Source organism: Pygocentrus nattereri, chromosome 27, assembly GCF_015220715.1.
Source record: "Pygocentrus nattereri isolate fPygNat1 chromosome 27, fPygNat1.pri, whole genome shotgun sequence".
NCBI classification, from domain to species: Eukaryota; Metazoa; Chordata; class Actinopteri; order Characiformes; family Serrasalmidae; genus Pygocentrus; species Pygocentrus nattereri.
This window is the reverse complement of record NC_051237.1, coordinates 27,025,124-27,049,724: the sequence shown is the minus strand read 5'-3', so window position 1 is coordinate 27,049,724 and position 24,601 is coordinate 27,025,124. Positions and strand designations below refer to the sequence as shown.

Sequence of the window (24,601 nt, the reverse complement as noted above, 5' to 3'; positions counted from 1 at the left end):
CAAAATAAAATATACTTGCAACCTTACATATTTGTTTTCCTAGTCGACCTCCGTTAAATATAAAATTATCTTTTATTGTTTCCCCATGTTTGTTTGTTTTTTTATTTTTGATCTGAAAGGAAACAGGAGGTGGAATGTTTTGCTGAATTTCTGAACCGTTGGCCATGAAGCCCTGCGCTGACCGGGCTTCGGTAAGGATGAGGGTCCACATGCACTGTACACGAAAAACCGCACGAAACCACACCCCTCTGTCCATTCAGAGACATGCTGAAGTTCGGGGAGGGTGTGGCTCGAACCATGTCGCAGACTTCCATTCAACATGCCTGGTTTGGATGAACGAGTGGAGAAATGGGCCTGAAAACAAAGCCGTAAAATAAGCTACAGCTCCGCAGCGCCCCCGGTGGACGCAATCAGCATGGCAGCCTCTCTCCACCACCAGAGAGAGAGAGATGTACAATTTGCACATAATGACGGATGTAAGGCGTACTTGCGCCTTCGGATGGAAACAGACAGTTTATGTCCGTTTATCTGAGACCCCTTACTCGTCTCTTTTGTTATTTTTTCCTCTTTTTTTTTTTTTTTTCAGAACACAAGACAGGCAGGTTCCCCAGGCCACACTGCAACTGATGTCTGTAAAAATACAGAAGCATGATCTAATGACGACAATCACATCTTTATGTTTGTTGCATTCACTCTCCTTGAAAACCATGCACTAGAGAATTTTATATTAAAATAATATAAACGGTCGAAAATGGCTGATCTGTTCGTTTTTTTTCTCCCTTTTTTTTTTTGCAAGTTGCAGCCTTGGTGAAAATACTCTCTTTTTTCAGTACAACTAACTCTGCATCCATGCAAAAAACCCCCAAAAAAACAAACAAAAAAACGAAACCAAATTCTTTCAGGAATTTCATACAGTACATCACCGAAAAGAACGTCATACCGGAGCACGAGAAAAGTCCTATTACGTTTTCAGATTTTCTCTTTTTTTCTGTATTAAAACGGGAAACTGTGGCGATATTCGTCCGTCGGTGGACGCGGAACATCATTTCGTCTGATGTGGCTCGACTTGAAATAAGTACAGTACTTCTGATCTTTTCTTCCAGGTGCTCCTCCGACTGCCAGCCAACCTCAGCCAGCTGCTGGTGGTCATTCCGCATGGCTTTTTTTTGTGTGTTTGTCCTCGTTTTCAGAGCTTGGCTTGCAGGCACGGCTCAAACTGACCAAAGATAAAAGCTCGGACATCCCTCTGAATACAAACGGCCTCCCTCGCTTGTTTTCTTTTTAACCCCCCCCCCCAAAAAAAAAACAAAACAGGGCTTCTGTAGAACTCATTCTGTAAACCATCAGGTCTGTGTAGCTCCCCTCCTCGACATCCATGTGGTCATCCACTTCTGAGCTCCACCGAAGCCCTCTGGCCGAACGTCCTGCTGCTTTGCGCGCGGACGTCGGGCTCCAGCGTCTCCCCCATGTGACGGATACAGTGTTTCCCCTTTTCTCGTCTCTTTTCTCTTTTGGCAGAAGGAACGCAGGCCGTTTTCTCAGCCTCCCGTCCCACGGGGCTCAGAGGACGCAACATGAAGCATGCAGTGGACGCAGGGCGCGGAGCGTCCAGCCCTGATTCCTCCCCTCTGTCTCAGTTTTCCCGCTGCTGACCGCTAGTCTGGCCTTGCCGCTGCTACGAGCGAACGTTGGAGCTCTCCATGGCGCCCTCTGGGGGCTTACTGCTCAAAGGGGCCAGAGTGGGGTCCACCAGCGAGGTGGGAGGAAAGAGCTTATACCAGCCGATCACCATGTTGGTGAGCTCTAAATCGTCTAGAAGGATCTGGGCGGCACCCATGAAGGACTTGTGGTCCATGCGTCCGTAGTCGCCCCACACGATGATCTGGAAAACAGAGACGTAGGTTGTTTACCCAGGCAGGGGATTGAACCCCAGTCTACAGTGTAGAAGGCAGAGGTGTTAACCACTACACTAACCAACCACATAAATTTAGGAATATATTGGAGAACAAGACCCATAGTTCTTTAAAAAAATCATATCTTGTCAAGTAAAATTGTCTTAAATATAGTCAACAAATCTAATATTTCTCCCATTGAGATTATTGTAAGATTAATTTAAGATTTTTTACCTTATTCCTAGACATTTTTAACTCATTTTATGTGCTTTTCTGAAGTATAATTATCTCTCTATATTGCCAGATCATTTTGCTTGTTTTAGAAATGACCTTGAAACCGGCAAAATGATCTGCCAGTATAGTTTTACTTGATAAAAATACCTAAAACAAGCAAATATAATCTTATAAGAGCAGAACCATCTCAAAATGGGAAATATTAGAGATGTCGACTAGACTTACGATCATTTCACTTGACAAGGTTCCATTTTTTGCAGTGAAATGCAATAAAAACACGACGCGCGTAAAATGAAGAACATAAACCCTGAAATAATTTGGTCATTGGTCATTTAAAACACGATTTAAGAACTGAATTAGACTGAATTCATTTATTATAAACTGAACTGCAGCTTTTATAGATGCCACTCTGTCATATACAGCGGTCAGGCGTAAAGGAGGTGGTCAGAACGTTATGCGTGATCTGATGGATTGAGCGCTTTGAACGTGCTTACGATAACTGGGACTGTATCAGATGAGTGGGTTTCAAACTCAAGTTTGCTTTGTGTTACAGGCCAAACGCCTGATGGACTGTCATGACTGACAAAAGCAGAAAAAATCCACCAATGTCCATGAATGTGATGAAATCAGGCCAATTTTGCCTGCTTTGTTGGCTGTTAGAAAGACTTATGATGGAATTCGGATGCAGAGACCGACACCTGAATTGCTGTTTGTTTGTCAGCATGTGTGTATCAGTATCAACAGCTACTGTGGATTCGGGAGAAATGAAGTGCTATTCCAAACAACAATATAAGTAGGTGATGCATGATAATGATGTATTAATAATGAGTGGATGACCCCTCCCTTTTTTTTCCTTATTCATTGACGCTGCTCTTTTACTGAGAAAGCATCACTTTATATTTGACCCTCTGAGCTTTGAGGTCATTTTCTCGAATTTGTTCATATCTTCTTAAACTCTCCTTTAAAGGCTCTTCAATAAACACGATCCTCATATGTTTCATATCAAAACGCTCTGTTATCTTCATCACTGCTTTCCAAACCCTACTTCCGCAGCTTCCGCAGCTGTAAACTCTCTGACGCCGTTTCACACGAGTCTCCGGTGTGGACTGAATGAAGACTGAAGGGTTTCCGGCGTGACGGTCAGTCCTTAATGACTTCCTGACTGTCCAGTGGTCAGTTTCTGGAATCCGCCGGTTCAACATGGTGAGAGGCAGATGACGTTTATCTCAGCCCCTCTTCACAGGCTCATAACTCCGGATGTGAGTCACGTATGATCTCGTGATAAGACGGAATGGAAAGGGCGACTCTACAGGAAAGCGATTCGCGCTTGTGGGCGAGTTCGTGGACCCCAGAGGGTTAACGTACCACTCCCGTCTGCCTATAGCGTGTGCATGTTCGCATTACCTGTAAGACTTTTCCCTCTGGGTTCTCTTCAAACTGCAGCTGCTGCTGGTACAGAGGATCCAGCGTTTTCCTCGCCAGCCGCGTCTTCTTTTTGTTGATACATTTCCCGTTATCCAGTAAGTAGACTTTAACATAGGGTGCTGTAAAAAATGTACAAATTCAGACGTGCTACTCTACATGTGCGTCACTGAATCAGCATCTCAGAAACACACTTGATAGACATTTTACAGACATATGAATGCACCAAGTTAGAGAGTCACCTGGAGTCTGCTTGTTTCCTGGTTTGCCCACCAGACCTCTGGCCCGAATCACCTCCACGTCCAGGCGCTCCTTTCTGTGCACCATCCCGATCTGGATGTCACCTGTGAGGCAGAAAACACAGTGAGAGCCTGTAAGAGCTCCTGGTAGGGACCGATAAAATAATCAGGGTTCCAATAGGCTGCCGCTGTGGACCAAACTAGAAGGGAAGGCCAACAGTGAAAAAGAAACATAGAGTTTTACCCATTGGAGGCGTGGCCAGCGTCTGTCTCCCGGCAAGCTGGGCGGGGCCTAAGCCATCCAAGAACTCTGTGAACTGGCTGTCTGTGGAGATCTTTACACCGGGAAAGATGAGACTGCGGAGCAAGCAGAGGGAAAATACGCTTCAGTCCTACTGGAACTGAATTCCTTGTACATGGATTTTAGTCCCGGCGACTTTAGTCCTGATCCAATGAGTATTTTACAGGCTGCGCACTCCTGCTTGCTAAAAAACCATAGAAATAACCCCACTTTAACATCCTGCCCTGTCTTTCTCTGTTTCTCTCTGTCTGCCTTTGTTTAGTTCCATATGCTTTTGTTTATATATGTCACATGCTTTTGTTGTTTTGATCTGTGTCTTCTGCCACCTGGTCGTCTGTCCCACCTGTGTGTAGTCTGTAACTCCGCCCTCTCATTAGTTTCGGGTGTTCCTTGTTTCCCCTCAGCGTATTCATACCCTGTGTTTGCTCAGTCCCTTTATCTCGCATTGTCTATGTGACCCTGTTGCTGTTACCCGTTTTCACTGGTCTTGTTTTTATGGTTTTGGTTCTAGTTTAGTTCTGTTCTCCTCTGTTTCGTTTCATCACGGTCATGTCTGCTCTATGTGCCTCTCCTGATCAGTTTCTATTAGAAAAGGACCTAAATAAAAGCAACTTGCACTTACATCCAGCCTCATCACATTCAACATTATTACACCAACAATATATGAATCACCTGCTATAAAGCAAATTGTGGGTTTACTAATCCTGCGCTATATAAAAACATAGAAATAACCCCAAGTCATATTTATCATGCGCTACAAAGCAAAGCAGAGAAATTACCCCTGGATATATAAATCCCATGATTTAAAACAAACTGTCAAAGTAACCTAATGTTACATTAATCTCCTGCTATAAAACAAACCATAGAATTGAGCCCAGGTTTATTAAACCTGTGCTATAAAACAAATTAGAAATAATCCTAGATTTAAATTTTTTAAATGCTGTGTTATAACACAGACTGTATAAATACCCCAAGGTTATATTAATCTCATGCTACAAAAACAGACAGTAGAAAAACCACAGATTATCCTGCACTGTACAAATCAACTCAGGTTTTATTAATCTTGTTCTGTAATATGAAATGTAGAAATAAGCCCAGGTTATACGAATCTTGTGAGAGTTACTATGTCAGTAAATATTCCAGTATGGAGGCACCTGGAGAAACTCTGTAGCCCAAATCAAGCTGATATATACTGTCTTACCCGTGCACTACCAAGAGCACACACACACACACACACACACACACACACACACACACACACACACACACACATTATCTAAGCTTCTTCTTCTTAGCTACAGGACATCCAGAGCTCTGCGGCTGGAGCGCTCACCCATACTAAGCGTTCAGCTCCATCACCCCCGTTCTCTCTCAGCTACAACGTTTCAAATTTTACGGCTCACTTTCAAAGCCCTGCATAACCTGCTCCCCCCTGCCTCAGAGAACTGCTGACCTCTTACATTCCCTCTCACTCTCAGGTCTTAACTTACTTAGTAATAACTTACTTGCTGTCCCAACACCAGACTTTCCACAGACTTTCCATTCTTCCAGAGAATCAATCCCTCAATCCCTCAGGGACTGCTCTCCTGTTTCCTCTTTTAAATCTGACTTAAAGACTTTTCTCTTTAATACATGCTTTTCTTCCTCCTCCACTGCGTAGTTTTAAAAACTTTTTTTTTTTTTTAATTAATTAATCTTTTAAACGTATTTTTTCCCCCATTCTATGTGAAGTGACCTTGGTTTTGTGAAAGGCGCTATATAAATGTAACTTATTATTATTATTATTCTTATCTTTATGGGCTGCTGGAGCACATCTCAGAGGTCATAGGGTGGAAGGCAGGAAACACCCTGGACAGATTGCCAGTCCATCACAGGACAGACACACCGAGGGGCAATGTAGCATGTCTAATTGGCCTGACCGTATGTCTTTGGACGGTGGGAGGGAACCGGAGAGAACATGTAAACTCCACACAGAAAGGACTCTGGTCACCCGGCCGGGGAATCGAAACCAGGCCCTTACTGTGAGGCGACTGAGCCGCCCACTACCAGGAATAGGTCTTTTTCAAGTTTAGAACATGTGCAATGACATAAAATGTTGGTTTTATATGGGGGGCAGTCGTGGGCTGGAGGTTAGGGATCTGGCTCTGTAACCGGATGGTTGCTGGTTCGATCCCCAGGGCTGACAGTCCATGACTGAGGTGTCCTTGAGCAAGGCACCTAACCCCCAACTGCTCCCCGGGCGCCGTGGATAGAGCTGCCCACCGCTCCGGGCAAGTGTGCTCACTGCCCGCTAGTGTGTGTATGTGGTGTTTCACTTCAGGGATGGGTTAAATGCGGAGGTGGAATTTCCCGGGTTGTGGGATCAAAAAATTCACTTACTTACAATATTAAAAATGGGTAAATCCTCTAACTAATTACAATGCTAAAGACAGGGCTGCATTCACTTAAGACAAAAGTTTTCTACTTGTGGCTGAACGTAGTGCCATGCATTAATCAAGTAGACACTCCCATCTCTGTAACATACACTGAGGTTTCTTATCTTACACGCATCCGTCACGAACATTACACGATACAGTTGTCCAGCGGCTGTCTGTACATGTCTGTACCCCACCTCCCCACTGAAAATGAATGTGATACTTTTTTTTTTAAGTGATATTTTTTTAATCCCACAAACGGGGAAATTTCACCTCCGCATTTAACCCGTCCATGAAGTGAAACACCACATACACACTAGTGAACACACACACTAGGGGGCAGTGAGCACACTTGCCCGGAGCGGTGGGCAGCCCTATCCACAGCACCCGGGGAGCAGTTGGGGGTTAGGCGTCTTGCTCAAGGACACCTCAGTCATGTGCTGCCGGCACTGGGGATCATACCGGCAACCTTCCGGTCACAGGTCAGTTCCCTGACCTCCAGCCCACGACTGCCTGAACAGCATGTTTTGAAAATGAAGTGCACAAAGACGGGGCGAACTTTTACAAAAGCTTTGAAACAAATTGGCTTGTTTGTGCAACTACAGGTTAAAAACACTGTTCAGGGCAAAGCTGCAAGTGTGTCTGCTGATCTACTACAAGTTAATGAATACACTGTAAACAAAATATCGTCTGATATCAATAATAATATTGTAATGAAAACGTGAGGTCATTTAAAAGCAGTTTTAAAAGCAGAGAGCCCAGACGGAGTGAAAGAAGTTAATGCTTACTTTCCAGGCTTGGGCTTCTCTCCCTCGTCGGCCGTCTCCCTGCTGGGCTGTCGAGTCATCCTGCTCTTCATCTCGATGGCCAAGCCCGTCTCCACGCTCCTCTGGATGGCCAGACGCACCGGCTTCTTCTTCTTTCCTTCCTCTGCACAGACAGACAGAGAGAAGACAGAGCATGTTAGAGAGTATGTGAGGAGCAAAACAGTACAAAGAGGCATGGAGGTTCAGACACACACAGACATGGTAAGACTACCACAGACATTCACTGAAGCTCTCAGTTATGTCATGATTACATTTTTTAAATACTGCATTTGTACACTGGATGTCATTGTGCAGTTTCATTGTCATGCTCAGGATTCAAAAGTTTATTCTTATATGCACAGAGAAATAATGGAATTCTGACTCTGCACCTCTCGCATTCAACAAACATTACAAAAATACTATGTACCAAGTCAAAGAAAGAAATATATATATATACATATTGCTGCTGTCAGAAGAAAACCTTATATCATTTTTCAGTTTTTGACATAATTTCAAAGGACCTGTTTCCCTTTACATTGTGTGTAAATTTCATGATGAATGGAGTAAAAGAAACGGCCCAAAATGACTTGGAAAGGAAAGACGTCTGGTTCCATTGACTTGCATTAAAACTACAGTATGTTTTTTTTTCTCCTGTAAAGTTCTAATTTTGGAGATACAAGGTTTTCTTCTGACAACAGCGAGATATATATACATATATATATATATAACGTGATGAATGGACCAAAAGAAACGGCCCAAAATCACTTGGAAAGGAAAGACGTCTGGTTCCATTGACTTGCATTAAAACTACAGTATGTTTTTTCCTTCTCCTGTAAAGCCATCATTCTGGAGATATGAGGTTTTGTTCCAACAACAGCGACATGCTGTATGTACCACCCAGTCTGTATGCATTTGTATGCATCTGACAGGCAGTCGAGTTGTGTTTTTGCTTAATGTTCAGCTTTATTTGAATAAAGTTTCAAATAAATTTTTGTTATGAAGCCTCATTTCACCTCAGCAACTACCCCAAAAAAGCACCTTCGATATGTACAATTAAAATATAGTACAGAGTATAAATATAGTACAGTACATGGTACAACATGTGTTCCGTTTGTATTTTTGTTGCGATGCACCGAAATCAAAATTCTTACCTGAAACTGAAACAGTAAACAAAGCAATATCATGTCTGATTTTCTTTACTATTATAATAGTAAGCGTTGGAATTTTACACTTTCTAGCAGACCTGTTTCATGTTTTCTGCACTTACACAAAAAATCATGCACGGATGCATGTTTGATCACATGATGTACTGAAGAGTGAATGATTTTCAGATTTTTAATGGTTCCATCCAGTGACAGCTGGGATAGGCTCCAGCTCCCCCCACGACCAGCGTCTTAGAAAAAGTGTTTGATTTTGAATGGTGAAGGGCTTTTGGCAGTAACTCTGTTCAGCCAACAGAGGGCAGTATGCGCCCTACGCACAGCCATCTCCTCTCGTTTGCGTAAGTGGGAGAGCCTCTTCACTCTGGTGCAGGGTTAACTGTCTCCCTCCACACACCTGTCTCTCTCACACACACCACTCACCACTCCAGCATGCAGGACACACCTGAACCATGCCAGTCAAACTACAGCACTGTATGACCGCTCTGTGACCGCCAGAGAAGGACAGCTACCCAGCCAAGTCTATAAAAGGTAGCAGGGCATGATTGTAGATATAGCTTGAAGTAAGAATGAACTGATTCCACAGGTGCTGTAGTCATACACTGTACACTACTCCGCTGTCGCCACAAGAGGGCGCACCTCCGAGTTTTTCAACTGACCACTGAGGAGCAAAAATCAGCCTTCAATCTCAAAAGGAATCACGACTTGACATTTATTGTGATATGTATCAATATCAATATCAACTGATATGAAACTTTTTATGACGATAGGATTTTGGCCAGATTGCCCAGCCCTAGGATATGGTTTCATTCAGATGACGCAGCCAGGCAAAACAGTAAAATCACAGTTCACTCGCTGCAGCTTTTGCCAAGAGCCTCATCAGGATTCATCTATATGGTCCATCTTTAAAGGAATATTTCAGAGAAAAATCATATTCTCCACTAACCCCAGGTGTATTCAATCAACCAAGACGTGTCTGGGTTCCGAATTTTGCTTCTTTAGTGTAGAACTAGAGCTAAAGCTAACCCTAGAACTCAACAGTCACCCAAATAGCCCAAATTGGTTTTGTAGAGATAAACCACCAGAACTTCTCACAGCACATCCAGCTCTTCATTAATGTGGCACAGATGTGCTGATCATGTGTTTTATGACTTACTGTGAACTATAAACGTCCTATGTGCCGTGGCTGCAGAACACAGACGCATGCAGATCTTAAACAGAGGGTTTTAATATGAAAAAAGAGTCGATACACAGATTCCACAACCAGCGGTGGACGAAGTACACAAACCCTGTCCTCGAGTTAAAGTCGAGACCCCCAAGGTAAAATATTCCTCCAGTAAAAGTAGAAGTTCCTCCCTTTAGACCTCCACTTGAGTAAAAGTACTAAAGTATTTCCCTTCAAATGTACTTAAGTATAAAGTAAAAGTACTAAAAGAGGAATTCTGGCTCTGATGTCCTGTTATCATTTTTATAACCAGACTGGCTTCATGAACTCATTTCAGGTGAAAGTCCTCCAGCGTCTCTCTTGGTAAACCAGTCTTTTAATAGAACGTCATTAATTAGTGACGCTGACGTCTATTAAAATGATCAGAAGCACAAAACACTGAAGGTAAACAGGTTCCATCAGGGAGAACCGAGTGGCTCTGAAATCACTTTTTACACACAAGCAAAGTTTCAGTTTCAGATTTATTTACAACTTAGTTCCAAGTTTAAGTTGAATAAAAACTGGCTTTAAACTCAGGATCACAGATGAGCTCCTTTACTATGTTGATCTGTAGGCGTCTGTTCATAAACATAAACCAGCCCAAACTCATTTACTATAAAATGAAATGGTGTTTGTAGAAATTCAGAAAAAAGCCGCGTCAGTCTCGACTGCATATGTGGATATATTTCTATATTGAGCTCTATTTACACAAAGTTAGGTTAGTTCATCATTTATGTTGAACAGACTCTCCCAAAGTTTTACGCTGCTGCGCTGACGTTGAACCGCGTGCTGCACTGGGTCGGTATGACCAACAGGTCAAAACCAGCTCTAAACAAAGTGACCGCTGGGCCCTGATTGGTGCTCTGGCTTTGCGCTTCTTTCGTTTTGACATGTTACGTTTTTATACACACAGAAACCAAAAGGAACGACAGATTTCTCAAAATGTAGGAGGAAAAAGTCGGATATTAGACTCTGAAATGTAGTGGAGTGAAAGGAAAAAGTCCAGAACGGAGAAACTTCAGTACAGATACACCAAAAATACTAAAGTACAGAAACTAATTACATTTACTCAGTTACTCAGTTACTCAGATACTCAGATACTCAGTTACTCAGTTACTGTCCACCACTGTCCACAACACAAGGCGACAGTACCGAGGGGAAAATACCAAGAAGTGAAAAAACGGTTAATCCAGGCAGCAGAGGTCGAACAAGGAGACAAGGCAGTGGATACCATCGCTCGTTATGATCTCATGGAGACAATACGTCGCGCTACACCTGAGATAAGCCATGGCTTAAACACTCTACTAGACCCATCACATGACAAACACACAGGTGAATCACATTAGAATTCGCGAGACCGTGACCGCTGATTAGAATTAGTAAAATTGGTTCTAGTGTTATTTTCAGTTTTAGCATTAGCCTTCAGTTCTAGCACTCACTTTCAGTTATAGAACTAGTTCTAGTATTATTTTCAATTCTAGCACTCATTTTCAGTTCTAGAATTAGTTCTAGTGTTAGTTTCAGTTATAGCATTAGCCTTCAGTTCTAGCACTTGTTTTCAGTTCTAGAAGTAGTTCTAGTGTGTTTCAATTCTAGCACTCGTTTTCAGTTCTAGAACTAGTTCTATTATTAGTTTCGGTTCTAGTACTTTTTTCAGTTCTAGAATTAGTTCTAGTGTGAGTTCCAGTTCTGGCATTAGCCTTCACTTCTAGCATTAGTTTCCAGTTCTAGAATTAGCTCTAGTGTGAATTTCAGTTCTAGCCCTCATTTTCAGTTCTAGAACTAGTTCTAGTGCGAGTTTCAGTACTAGTACTCGTTTTCAGTTCTAGAATTAGTTTTAGTGTGAGTTTCAGTTCTAGCATTACCATACAGTTCTAGCACTCATTTTCAGTCGTAGAATTAGTTCTGGTGTTAATTTCAGTTCTAGCATCAGCCTTCAGTACCAGCATTTGTTTCCAGTTATACAATTAGTTCTGGTGTTAATTTCATTTCTAGCATCAGCCCTCAGTTCTATCATGTTTTTATTTCTAGAAGTAGTTCTAGTGTTAGTTTCGGTTCTTTTAAAGGCATCAGCCTTTAGTTCTAGCACTCATTTTCATGTTAGTTTCAGTTCAAGCTGGTTTGTTCACAGTACTGACAGTTTTGAGTCATTTATCTAAATGAACCATCATGTCAGAGAGATCGGATCTGAGCAACATAACAGATTTGAGCAATGAGGCTTGTAATGTGGAACCTTAAATAAAAAGTTATTTAAAACTAAAAAGTTTTATTTTCAATATTAGTTGCTTTTTCCTTTGAAACATGAAAGTGATACTTATGTGTAACCAAACGAAGTCGAAGTCACCCACAAATCTCCCACCACTCAACAGACCACAACAAACCCAAACCCAACACACCACAACTCACTCTGCACTACATCAGCAGCATCTCAAGGTCACAAAACAAACTCTTTGACGGGGCCTGTCAAAAGTTTGGGAACACCGTTTTACAAACACATTTTCAGTGTTTTACAATAGATCTATAAATGACCACAGGTTATTTGCCTGCCTGCAATAACTTCACGTTTTAATGTTTATTTACAGGACAACAATAGCACACGTATAAATATGAGTGACAGTGCTACTTTGGGAATAAAGCCCAAGTCCACACTGTGTCCCTCTGTTGTGATGTCAGTGCTCATCAACACTCAAACCTTTCAGCTGTTAAAACCACATCTGGACCCAAAAGAGCTTTACTATGTGCTTTTAACAACAATTTGGAAAAGAAAGCGGTCAAATCATTATTTAGATAAAACCTGCTCTTCATAGCGAGAGATCTCCTCTTCATCAACCTGCATCTTCATCAGCACAGAGCTGCTCTAAACTAAACGTTTACAGGATTTTACATGAAAAATAACTGAGAAATATTAAAATGCTACCTGGAAATCTTCTGATGTGTGTATAAAAACATCTGTCCTGTATTTTTTTTTTTTGTAAGGAAAAATGTACACAGTTCAGAACGATATTCAATTCCGAAGAATTTCAGTTTTACTGTTAGATGTTCTAGCTTTATTTATCAGTTTTAGTGTTTGGTGCTAGTTCTAGTATTAGTTTCCAGTTAAAGCATTAGTGCTAGTTAGGTTTAGGTTCTAGTATCAGGTATTCACTTCTAGCACTCTTATTCTGTTTTAGCATTAGGCTGTAGTGATATTTTCAGTTCTTTCAGTAGTTTTCAGTTCTAGCTTTTCAGTTCTAGTTCAGTTTATAGTTAGTTTGCAATGATAGTGTGAGCATTCAGTTCTAGTACTACATTTAAGTTCTAGCATTAACCCTAGGGTGTAGCATTTGTTTTCAGCTCTAGAATTAGTTCTAGCATTAGTTTCAGTTCTAGCGCTAATTTTCAGTTCTAGTATTATTTTCAGTTCTAGTATTCATTTTCAGTTCTAGAATTAGTTCTTGTATTATTTTCAGTTGCAGGATTCATTTTCAGTTCTAGAATGAGTTCTTGTATTATTTTCAGTTCTAGCATTCATTTTCAGTTCTAGAATTAGTTCTTGTATTATTGTCAGTTGCAGGATTCATTTTCAGTTCTGGAATTAGTTCTTGTATTAATTTCAGTTCTAGCATTCGTTTTCAGTTCTTGAATCAGATCCATCATTATTTTTTTTTTTAGTTCTAGCATTAATTTTCAGTTCTAGCATTAATTTTCAGTTTTAGAATCAGTTCTAGTAGTTTTTAGTTCTAACATTTGTTTTCAGTTCTAGAATTAATTTTCAGTTTTAGAATTAGTTATAGTACTATTTTATGTACTAGTTTTCAGTTTTTCAGTTCAAGAATTAATTATAGTATTAGTTTCAGTTGCAGTTTTCAGTTCTAGCATTCGTTTTCAGTTCTAAAATTACTTCTAGTTAGTTTCAGTCCTAGCACTTATTTTGACTCCTAGCAGTAGTACTAGAGTTAGTTTTAGTCCTGCCTCAGCCTTCAGTTCTAGTACTAGGTTTCAGTTCTATCATTAGTTCGAGCAACACAGCATGACTTGCACACGAAGTGCATATTCGGATGTATCCCAGCCAGAAGGAGCAGCGGGTGCGTTCTGTCTTACCTCCACTGGCCTCGTCGAACGAGTTCATGCAGGGGAAGTAGACGGCCAGAGCCTCAAAGGATGCCGACAGGCTGAGTTTGCTCTGGGAGCGCTGCATGCGCATCCCAGGGGGTGCTGCGCTGCCATCCTGACCCTGTCTGCCCATCACACTGACCGTCACAGCAACCGCAAATTCACAGGGAGGTGTGCAGAGAGAGAATCAGTCCTGATTCAGTGCAGCAGCTATTCGCGTCTAATGCTGCCTCTAATCCAGGTGTTCTGTCAAGATCAAATGCTTTTAATTCTAAAAAGAAAGAGCGAGCGTGCACGTGAAAGAGCGAAGGTCCTAGTGTCGTCGTCGAGGCTGCCTCCAAGAACGCCTCTAACCCTCGACCTTCTGCTGCAGATGTTCTCCTGCCTCTTTAAGCTGGTGATGCTGCAGAGTGGACGCTTCAGACAGAGCGAGTGCTGCTGTCTGAGTCTCGCTCTTCTCTGCACTGCCTCTTTCTCATCTTCCAGAAAGGAGGGGGAGGAGATGCAGCATGTGCGTGAAACAGCAGCCAATCAGAAGCCTCAGGATTCAGAGCTCTACCCAGAGATATGGTTCTTCACACCACACACTAGTCTGTATTGGTGTGCATGTACATCAATAATGGATTCATTCATTTCCACATGAATTAAACAGCATTACATCAATATCGGTAGCAAATTGTGACTTTTAGAGCTGGGCCTTCAGTTCTGGCCATAAATATCAAAACCTAGTCAACACTGCCATAATGCTAATTTCTGCTAGAGCCCCTATGGGATTTATAGAATTATGTTAGTGCTAAGATTACACTGGTTCATATGACGGTTCTAGATTAAACACAGATATTAGAAGCTTGTAAAAGACACTGTGTATGTTTTGTTTGAAACTTGTAACAAACACTATCATCTATCTGAGCTTGTATGCAAGTTTTACAGTGACTTTCAGTAAAAAGGTCAGACATAGAGCTGCCGCCGCTGTGTTCCATTCCTAACAACTACCTGGAACACTGTTTAGACTACGGCTCATATGTACATTGGCTGTGTTTAAATGCAAAGATTTTTCCCAATCCGATTAAATACATTCCGATTTGATTAAGACTGAGGTGTTTATTCTCACTCTACTCAAGAATCTGATGGAAAACGTCTGTTTACATGCTCACAACAAGTAATCAGATCCAAAATGACACCGCTTAGTGTAGATGTTACCATGACAACGAGCATCACGTGAGGTCCAGTCAGAGTGAGATGAGCAGCAGTGAGCAGTGATTGTGGTTTTAACTGCTTTAAAATGACGTCAGACTCAGGAAAACGTCCTTCACACGTCCTTATTAAAGAAGGCCGAGAGGAAGACGTCGTGCTCTGAGACGCATAAGCTGGACGTCCGTCCCACCGCCGTCTTTTAAAGATCAGAGCATGAACTTCGTCTCCTCTGCAGACCAGTTTCTGCTCCGGCGTGTTGAACGGTATAAACTCTCACTGTGACGCGACGCACAAGCAGAACGGACTGAAACTTTCCGATAGGGAATGTAATCGGATACAGGAGTTTACACGGATATTATTCTTCTAATTAACGGATTATTTACAGGATTACCCACCTCGATCAATCAGATAGACACTGTATTCCGAATGGCCTCAATCGGACTAGACTATTCCGACTGAGGTGTTTACATGGACGTATTCTATTCCGATTGAGCTACTAACGGATTATTAGGCTGCATGTAAACGTGACTGTTCAGAGATGAATCTAGAACTTCCAGAACTCACGTGTCACGTGTCCCATGGACCATGTCATGCCTGTGGCACAATCCTATCTGGATTAGCTCAATGTGCACTCTGACTCCCCTCCCTCCTCCAATAACAAACTACTGGAGAGCGGTTACATCACAAAAAGAAAAAAAGAAAAGATGCCACTTACTGTATAGCTGCACTCTGATACTCTGTTACCCTGTTCTTCAGTGGTCAGGACCCCCATGGACCCTCACAGAGCAGGTACTGTTTGGGTGGTGGGTCATTCTCAGCACTGCAGTGACACTGACGTGGTGGTGGTGTGTCAGTGTGTGTTGCGCTAGTCTGAGTGGATCAGACACAGCAGTGCTGCTGGAGTTTTTAAACACCTCAGTGTCTCTGCTGGACTGAGAACCAATAATATCCAGCCAGCAGCGTCCTGTGGGCAGCGTCCAGTGGGCAGCGTCCTGTGACCACTGATGAAGGACTAGAGGATGACCAACACAAACTGTGCAGCAGCAGATGAGCTGTCGTCTCTGACTTTACATCTACAAGGTGGACCGACAAGGTAGGAGTGTCTAATAGAGTGGACAGTGAGTGGACGCAGTGTTTAAAGACTCCAGCAGCTCTGCTGTGTCTGATCCACTGTAAATCAAAGTGTGATTAGACTGTAACAGAGGAATCAGACAGTCATGCTGGTCGTTCATCTAACGTAAGGTGTTCAGTTCAGCTCCTGAAGTAGGTGAGCTCACTTGAGTGCATCTATCTAAACACCAAATCCTGATTAGACCATTTGTTTGTTGGCCATTTGAAGATTTTAACACAAATTAATCAAGAACACGAGAGTATTACTGCTCTTAGAATTCTGAGTGTTGTCTGTTGTCTTTCAGTTTACTTACTTTCCGCAATAACTGTGTTGATGCAATATATTTTATTCATGTGTAAATGACGCGGAATTCAATGCACACATAAACACACATGCACACACTCCTCTGGCTTCTGGTCGACAGGTCTCACAGCTAATTTTCTCCCTCTCAGCATCTCTCGAAGCTCATTATGCTGCAGAACGGCTGCTCTAGAGTGGCGCGCAGCCTTAAAGCCACAGAAACACATTTAAAACAGTAGCTGTACGCAGCTGTACGCTGTGCCCAGCGCATTCACAGCAGCCGCTGACTATAAATAACACTCTCACTGCCAGCTGCTCTGAACCGTATTAACTGATAAGGACGTAAACAACGTGAAACAGGTGAGCAGGAGTTTATAGATGAACTCTCTCCCAGCTGCTGTGTGTTCTGTTGAGCAAATGAGTGCAATTTGGTGCTAAACATTAACTACAGTCCCCGAGGCAAAGCAGCCGTAATGAATGTGTATTCACTGACTGCAGCAGAAACCGTGTTTACAGACCGAGCGCCTTTACTATCTGTCTGTCTGTCTGTCTGTCTGTCTGTCTGTCTATCTGTCTGTCTGTCTGTCTGTCTGTCTATCTATATATCTGTCTGTCTGTCTCTCTGTCTGTCTACCTACCTGTCTGCATGTCTATCTACCTACCTACCTACCTATCTGTCTGTCTGTCTGTCTATCTACCTGTCTGTCTGTCTGTCTATCTGTCTGTCTATAAAATTTTGTCTGTCTATCTACCTACCTATCTGTCTGTCTCTCTGCCTGTATCTATCTGTCCATCCATCTATCTATCTGTCTGTCTTTCTATCTATCTGCCTGCCTGCCCTTTGTCTGTCTGTTTGTCTGTCCATCTGTCCGTCTGTCTCTCTGTCTCTCTACCTGTTTCTGCAGGTATAAAACTATGTAGTCTTCACAGATTCAGGGGCAGGAAGTCCATAGAATGTAGAGCCGTGACGGACTGGGACGCGACTGCTCTCACACACAAACTGAGATGAATTTAAAACAGACGATGTTGGCAAAGCTGATGCATTAAGTCTGAAGTTGCATGCACAGAAGTTTGTGAAAAAAAGTTGCATAAAAGTTGATGCTCTTTAGGTTCTTTAGTAAAACATTGGTTCTCTAAAGAACCACAAACATTCAAGATTAAACATTAAAGACTGACTGATTGATAGAGAATGTCTTGTATATGGTTCTATATGGAACTTTTTTGAAAAAAGGCTTCTTCTATTGTAAAAAGCTTGATACCCTTTCTGGTGCTATATAGAACCCCTTTCAAAAATGCAGTGGTGTAAAGCGCTAGAGCAGCGGACACATGTTCTCTGGAGTGACCAATCACGCTTCTCCATCTGGAAATCCGATGGACGAGTCTGGGTTTGGCGGTTGCCAGGAGACGGTACTTGTCTGACTGCATTGTGCCGAGTGTAAAGTTTGGTGGAGGGGGGATCATGGTGTGGGGGTGTTTTCAGGAGTTGGGCTCGGCCCCTTAGTTCCAGTAAAAGGAACTCTTAAAGCTTCAACACCAAGAGACTTTGGACAATTTCACACTCCCAACTTTGTGGGAACAGTTTGGGGACGGCCCCTTCCTGCTCCAACATGACTGAGCACCAGTGCACAAAGCAGGTCCATAAAGACGTGGATGAGCCAGTTTGGTGTGGAAGAACTCGACTGCACAGAGTCCTGACCTCAACCCCATAGAACACCTTTGGGATGAATTAGAGTGGAGACTGTGAGCCAGGCCTTCTCGTCCAACATCAGTGTCTGACCTCACAAATGCGCTTCTGGAAGAACGGTCAGAAATTCCCATAAACACTCCTAACCCTTGTGGAAAGCCTTCCCAGAAGAGCTGAAGCTGTTACAGCTGCAAAGGGTGGGCCGACATCATATTAAACCCTATGGATTAAGAATGGGACGTCACTCGGGTTCATATGCATGTGAAGCCAGACGAGCGAATACTTTTGGGTATATAGTGTATAAGCTCATCATAAATGAAGAATATACAATGTAGAGCTACGGTAAAGAACTGGTGTATGAAGAAGCACTGCAAACGAGCCTCATGAAGAGAGGAGAGGTCAGCTCTGTTCATTAAATAGGTGCAAGTGCAGACTTAAAGAGCTTTGGCTGTTATTCTGCCCCTACTGACCCAGCGATCCACACATTTTCCCTTCTTTAACACACTTCTCAGGGCCTTGATTAGGAGCTAATGATTCAGTCGTGTGTGCTGGAGCAGGATAAACACTAAAGCATGCGGATCCTGTCGCCTGTTGGAGCAGCAGGGAGAACCAGGTTTAGCTTTCCACACACGCTCTTTCTATTTTTATTCAAAGCTGTCAGAAACACTCCTTCTGTCAGACGGGGTGCAGCGAGCTCACTGCAGCACAGCCGTGCTCACTTCAGGGTGAAACAGCAAGTGTGCAGCCCTTCATTTCAAAGTGAGAAAATCACAAAACCCAGCCGTGACTCACTTTGCCCACCGCCCGCTCCTGACCGCAACATTACTCACACAAACCCAAACACGGCACGCAGGACTAACTTCACCCCTTTGCCATCTAAACTTGCTGTATCTGCCTATTCTACCTATTTTAAGGACAAATTTGATCATTTGGAGCACAGAATATGTAAACTCTGGTCATTTCTGCTGGATTAAAAACGGTATGCTCTGTATCTCTACGCTGTTACGCCAGCACCCAAATGGCACAATCCTCTCCAGCCCACAAAATGATTATAGTTTTCTTTGAATATTAACATGTTTTCCAATGCTTTGCACTACAATCCTCAGAATGCACTGCAACGTAATTTGTGCTTACGCCTGCCCTCCGCCAACAACTACATCCACACTCTCAGAAATAAAGGTACCAAACGTCACTGGGTTGTATACAACATCTTCAAATGTACTTACACATTAAACACATTTACAGCGCTGTGGGAAAGTTTCAGGCGTCTGAGCGAATGTTTAACCAGTTGACCTCAGCAGTGAGTTTATCACCATATACATTAGAATAAAGTCGTATTCATAATTCAGATAAACAGAAAAACAATAAACAGTAACAAGAATTTCTCGGGTCCATATTTTTCCTGGACACCTTCACAGCCGCCACAGAGACTCGTTAATATCATCAATTACATCATGAGCTCAATTTACTGAGCACTGATTGGTCAAACCAGGAGCTGCTTTTTAACTACATATAATACTGGACTTCCTCGAGGAGAGGCTTGGAGATGGGTCAACAAACACACCAACATCCAGAAAATCACTATATATATATATATATATATATATATATTATTAATCATTATTAATTAATATTCTATAAATGTTTATTCAAATATTAACACATATGCCTCAGACTTTCCCACAGTACTGTACATACATTTATTTTGTATGGGACATTTCTATGTGTCATTTATTTTATTTTAAAATATATTTGGTTAATACGGCAAAAAATTTGGAAAAACATTTTATGTATTTCAGCATCGACTGCAAAGCATTTGACACGCATTATTATGTTGGTGGATCATGTGGTTCTGACACGGTATGACTCGCTGTTATCTGCACTCTTAGAAAGTCGGTTCTTTAAGAGTTCTTTAGAACCCTTGAAGAATGATGAATGGCTCTATTTAGAGCCATGAACACTCAAAGAACCGTTTGCATGGTGAAATGGTTCTTTGGATTGATGGAGAATATGTTATGTATGGTTCTTTACAGCAGCAGAAGGGTTCTGTTATTGTTATGACATCAAGCTTGTTACAATAGAAGAACCGTTTTTGGTGCTACATTGAACCATTTTCAAAAAGGCTCTATATAGAATCATCTATAACACATCCATGCAGGTTCTCCACCGATCTGAAGGACACTCTCATGGTGCAAAGAACCCTTTAATCCCTTCAATCATCAGAATGCAGGCAGATCTTTACCAAAGCTCCGGTTTCACTGACTGCAGCAGAAACAATGTTCACAGACCGAGATGAGACACCTACCTACCTGTCTGTCTCTCTGTCTACCTGTCTGTCTGTCTATCTTTCTGTCTACCTGTCTGTCTGTCTATCTATCTATCTGTCTGACTGTCTGACTGTCTTTCTGTCTGTCTATCTATCTATCTATCTATCTATCTATCTATCTATCTATCTATCTATCTATCTATCTATCTATCTATCTATCTATCAACCTGTCTGTCTGTCTGTAGGTTATTTGAGTGTTCATGGTTCTATACAAAAGCGTTTTCTTTTCTAAAGAACCCGTGAAGAACCATTTTTTAAAGAGCGTATGAAACTTCTCCTCTTCATTACCATCTTACAGCTACAGAAGTCTGGAAATGAAGCACCATCATAGGATGCCACAAGTCAGTCCATCAAGCTTCTGCCCTGCTACACACCTAAAAGTTTGGTTCTTCAAGGGTTCTTCAGTAAAGACAATGGCTCTATATAGCACCAAAAAGGGTTCTACTGTTATAATGTCAAGCTTGTACCAACAGAAGAACCCTCTGTATTTCTATATAGAGTCTTTAAAAAAAACAGTTCTATATAGCCCTAAAAAGGGCTTGACGTAACAACAGAAGAACCCTTTTTGGTGCCATATAGAACCATTTTCAAAAAGGTTCTTTGCAGATTCGTCTATAATGCTCCCATGCACATTCTTAATCCGTCTGAAAAATGCTCTCATGATACAAAGAACCCTTTAATCTTGCACTAGGTAATTTTACTGGCAAAGGTTCTATACAAAACCATTTTCTTCTTTGAAGAACCCATGGAGAACCATCTTTTTCAAGAGTGTACTAAACGTCTTTTCATTTACATCGACCAGCTGCTACTGAGAAGTCTGGAAGTGCCTTGCTACACACTTAAAAAAGATGGTTCTTCAAGGGTTCCTCTTTAAAAAGAATGGCTCTATATAGCACCAAAAGGGTTCTACTGTTACAATGTCAAGCTTGTAACAACAGAAGAACCCTTTTTGTTTCTATATAGAATCTGTCTACAAATTGCTCTGCTTAGCCCCAAAAAGGGTTCTCTAATTGCACAAGCTTGACATAGTAACAATAACAGAACCGTTTTTTGGAGCTACACAGAACCATATACAAGAATTTCTCCATCAATCTGAAGAACCATTTCAGAAGAAGCATGAAATGGTTCTATACAGAAATCATGGTTATAAACAGAATCACTGTCTTTATGAAATAACTATCTTTTTAAAGAGTGTATTTCAAGTGTACTTCGTTCTCAAATGGTTCTTGGCATGGTGAAATGGTTCTTCAGATGGATGGAGAACGTGTTGTACATGATTCAATATATAACGTTCTTGGAAAATGTCTCTATATAGCACCAAAAAGGGTTCTTCCTCACCAAAGTATCAGAACCTTTTATGGTGCCATAGAGAACCGATTTCAAAAAGGTTCTATATAGAGCCATCTACGGAACATTCTTCATTAATCTGATGAATATGACAATATTTTCAACAAGGGTAACTGTGGGTTGTGAGTATCGGCCAATATTATCACCCAACTGATACATCGGTCGAGCTCTAATCTATTAAACCGTATATTAAAGTGTGCCGCAGCTTGTAGAAGCAGCCTTGCTGAATTCTGATTGTGCTCGAGGGACTAAAAGGGTTTTGCTCCTTTCCTTCTGACTCAATACAAACCTCAGAAAACAGAACCAACAATGATAGTTCAGTCTGTCTGTGTGCTGGACAAACTGGACTCTAAGCCAAGCCCAGTCCATTGGCAACCAAATACGATGAGGTCTGGAATTAGGACATGACAGCAGGCAGCATAAGGAAACTTGTGTTGGCTTTCTGTAAAGCGTCCTTCAGAAACCATCGTCCACCTTCAAAAACCATCCTTCAATGCATCTGTAGCTCAGCCTGGAACCGTGTCTCTCTCAAAAAAGCCTCTGCGAACATCTTTCTGGTCCCTGAGACTCGTGTCCCTCCTTATCCTTGAACAACGTCCATGAAAGCGCGATTACGCAACCCTCATTTCCAGTCCCAATGCTGCCGGAGAGCTGTCTCTCATGTTGTGGCACAAGGATAAATACAGGCTACACAAACATCCCAACAGCAGCTTATAAAACTGAAATTAAGGCGTTTACTTGGCAAATGCTGCTTTACAGCGTAGATGTTGTCTAGGTTTGTTTGTGTTGTCTCTTAGCAATCTCAGTGCTGTGAATATAGTGTTGAAATGCCAAAGTGTCTCCTATAACCTTTAGATCAATGCCCCACATCCCTAAAACAACAGACAGATGCATTTGTTTATGTTCACCTCCACATCTGACCCACTTAGCCACTTGGCACAGCACTGATAGTTACTCTAGAGAAGAGGTTTCCAGTTCCGCAAGGTGTTGATAACACTGCACTTTAGAGACTGCTGCATGATGACTAGCAGGAGAGAAAGACCATCAAAAGTTTGGACCCACCTGAATGAATGTATCAATGAATCTATATGGCGAACAGTGTGGACACCCTTTATAATTACTTAGTTCAGGTGTTTTAACAACCATTATTAACAGGCGTACAAAATCAAGCACATAGCCATGCAGTCTCCATAGACCTGCGGTCGGCAACATGTGGCTCTGGAGCTGAATCAGATCAGTAGGTAATAATAAAATAATCCTCCTCTACAGTAAAATAAAGCTCTGCTGATCCTTCAACACAGTTTAACAGTAAATGGTCTTAAACGCTGGAGTTAATGTAGAACTGCTGATTCACCCTTTAACCCTGAAGATCAGCGCAGACGGCTGGTCACCATAGCAACACAGACAATAGTCTCGCCCAGATAGTAGCTAATGAAAGGGAAAAGAGAGAGATTTAAGACGAACATCAATAATTTAGAGACGAATGGACTGATTTGCATTTATAGTCACTCCAGCTGGTTTCCTGATACGTTTAATCTGCAAAGAGAAACTGACAAACATGAAAAAGTCACAAAGCTGAAGAAACTTTTCATTCGAATTTTCCCATTCCACCTTAAATGGTGCAGAAGTTGCATGTTTGCATTTAAGTTGTAATGGGAAAATTAGAACAAGAAGCCGGCGAATGAGATGCGACTTCAGCCTCGTAAAGAGTCAGACGTTGAGAGAAATTTTACAAGAACCTGTTTCACTTTTGTGGGAAAGTTTCCTGCCAGAGATGCGAGAAAAGCAGCTGTAGCTGAGCTGAAGCTTAAAGCAGAGCAAAGTGAGTCTGAGTTTTCGTTTATATCATATTTTTACCCTGTAATAGAACATTAGAACACACTGAGACACATTTACAGCCAGGATGGTAAAATGGACATAAAATGTTGTGGCTCCCAAGGTGGACTGATTTTAGGATAATATGGCTCTCCTTAACATTTGGGTTGCGCCCCCTGCTGTAGACACACACTGGCAGTAGAACGGGTCGCACTGAAGACCTCAGTGACTTTAACCAGTGTGTGGTGTTGGTGTGTTTGTTACTCAGTGGTCTGGTGGACCCACCACATTATTGTCTGTTTAAATCAATGCAGCCACAACAATTTATGTAAAAATACCAGATGTTTAAATATCCCAATTGGCCAGCGTAGGGCTCTACTTTAGCAGCTGTAGCCAGTCAGCAGCCTGTCCATGTTGCCTACACATACACACACACACACACACACACACACACTCTAACAGCAGGCCATGTAGGAGGAGAACACAGTGAAGGACAAAGCACCTCCACACTTTCACTCCCCACGGGTTCAGCTCAGCACCACATGTATAGTATAAATGTGGGGGGTGAACAGAGTGAAGCTCTGAAAATGGGTTATTTTATATGTTCCTCACAGAAAATGAGCAAAGACCAAGAATCTGAGGCTGAAATATTAATAAACCACATCATTTTCTCTTTTGGGAAACATTGAAATTGGATCCCACAGAACCGAACACCACACAAGGGATAAACATGGCACCGTCAGTGGATGCCACAAGCCAGTCCGTCAAACTTCTGCCCTGCTACTGACTTTACTGAAGAACCCTTGAAGAACCATCTTTTTAAAGACAATATTTCTCTACAGCACCAAAAAGAGTTCTTCTATTGTGATGCCAATATGTTTGTAACAGTAGAAGAATACTTTTCGGTTCTATATAGAGACATTTCACCATGCAAAGAACCATGTAAGCATTGTTGTATACAGACCTCTCGGGTGTAAACAGAATCACTGTCCCGTATTTATCAAGCTGGTCAGAGTAACAGCGCTGACCTAAGATCAGGACTAATCCGTCCATGTAGCCT

General features: G+C 42.0%; 1 protein-coding gene across 8 annotated transcripts in view; it reads right to left on the bottom strand.

The window, feature by feature from the left end:
• Nucleotides 1-513: 513 nt before the first annotated feature.
• Nucleotides 514-24,601, bottom strand: part of rims2b (regulating synaptic membrane exocytosis 2b) — a 250,923-nt gene continuing 226,835 nt past the window's right edge. For 7 of the 8 annotated variants that reach the window (XM_037535353.1, XM_037535354.1, XM_037535355.1 and 4 more), the window contains 5 exons: nucleotides 7,291-7,432; nucleotides 4,032-4,144; nucleotides 3,791-3,892; nucleotides 3,531-3,670; nucleotides 514-1,882 (listed from right to left, as the gene is read on the bottom strand). In XM_037535353.1, coding sequence (XP_037391250.1) covers nucleotides 1,676-1,882; nucleotides 3,531-3,670; nucleotides 3,791-3,892; nucleotides 4,032-4,144; nucleotides 7,291-7,432 — 704 coding nt within the window. In that variant the 3' untranslated portion in view covers nucleotides 514-1,675. Of the gene's footprint in view, nucleotides 1,883-3,530; nucleotides 3,671-3,790; nucleotides 3,893-4,031; nucleotides 4,145-7,290; nucleotides 7,433-13,752; nucleotides 14,212-24,601 lie in introns of those variants that run through there. The other variant, XM_037535361.1, reaches the window with a different exon arrangement.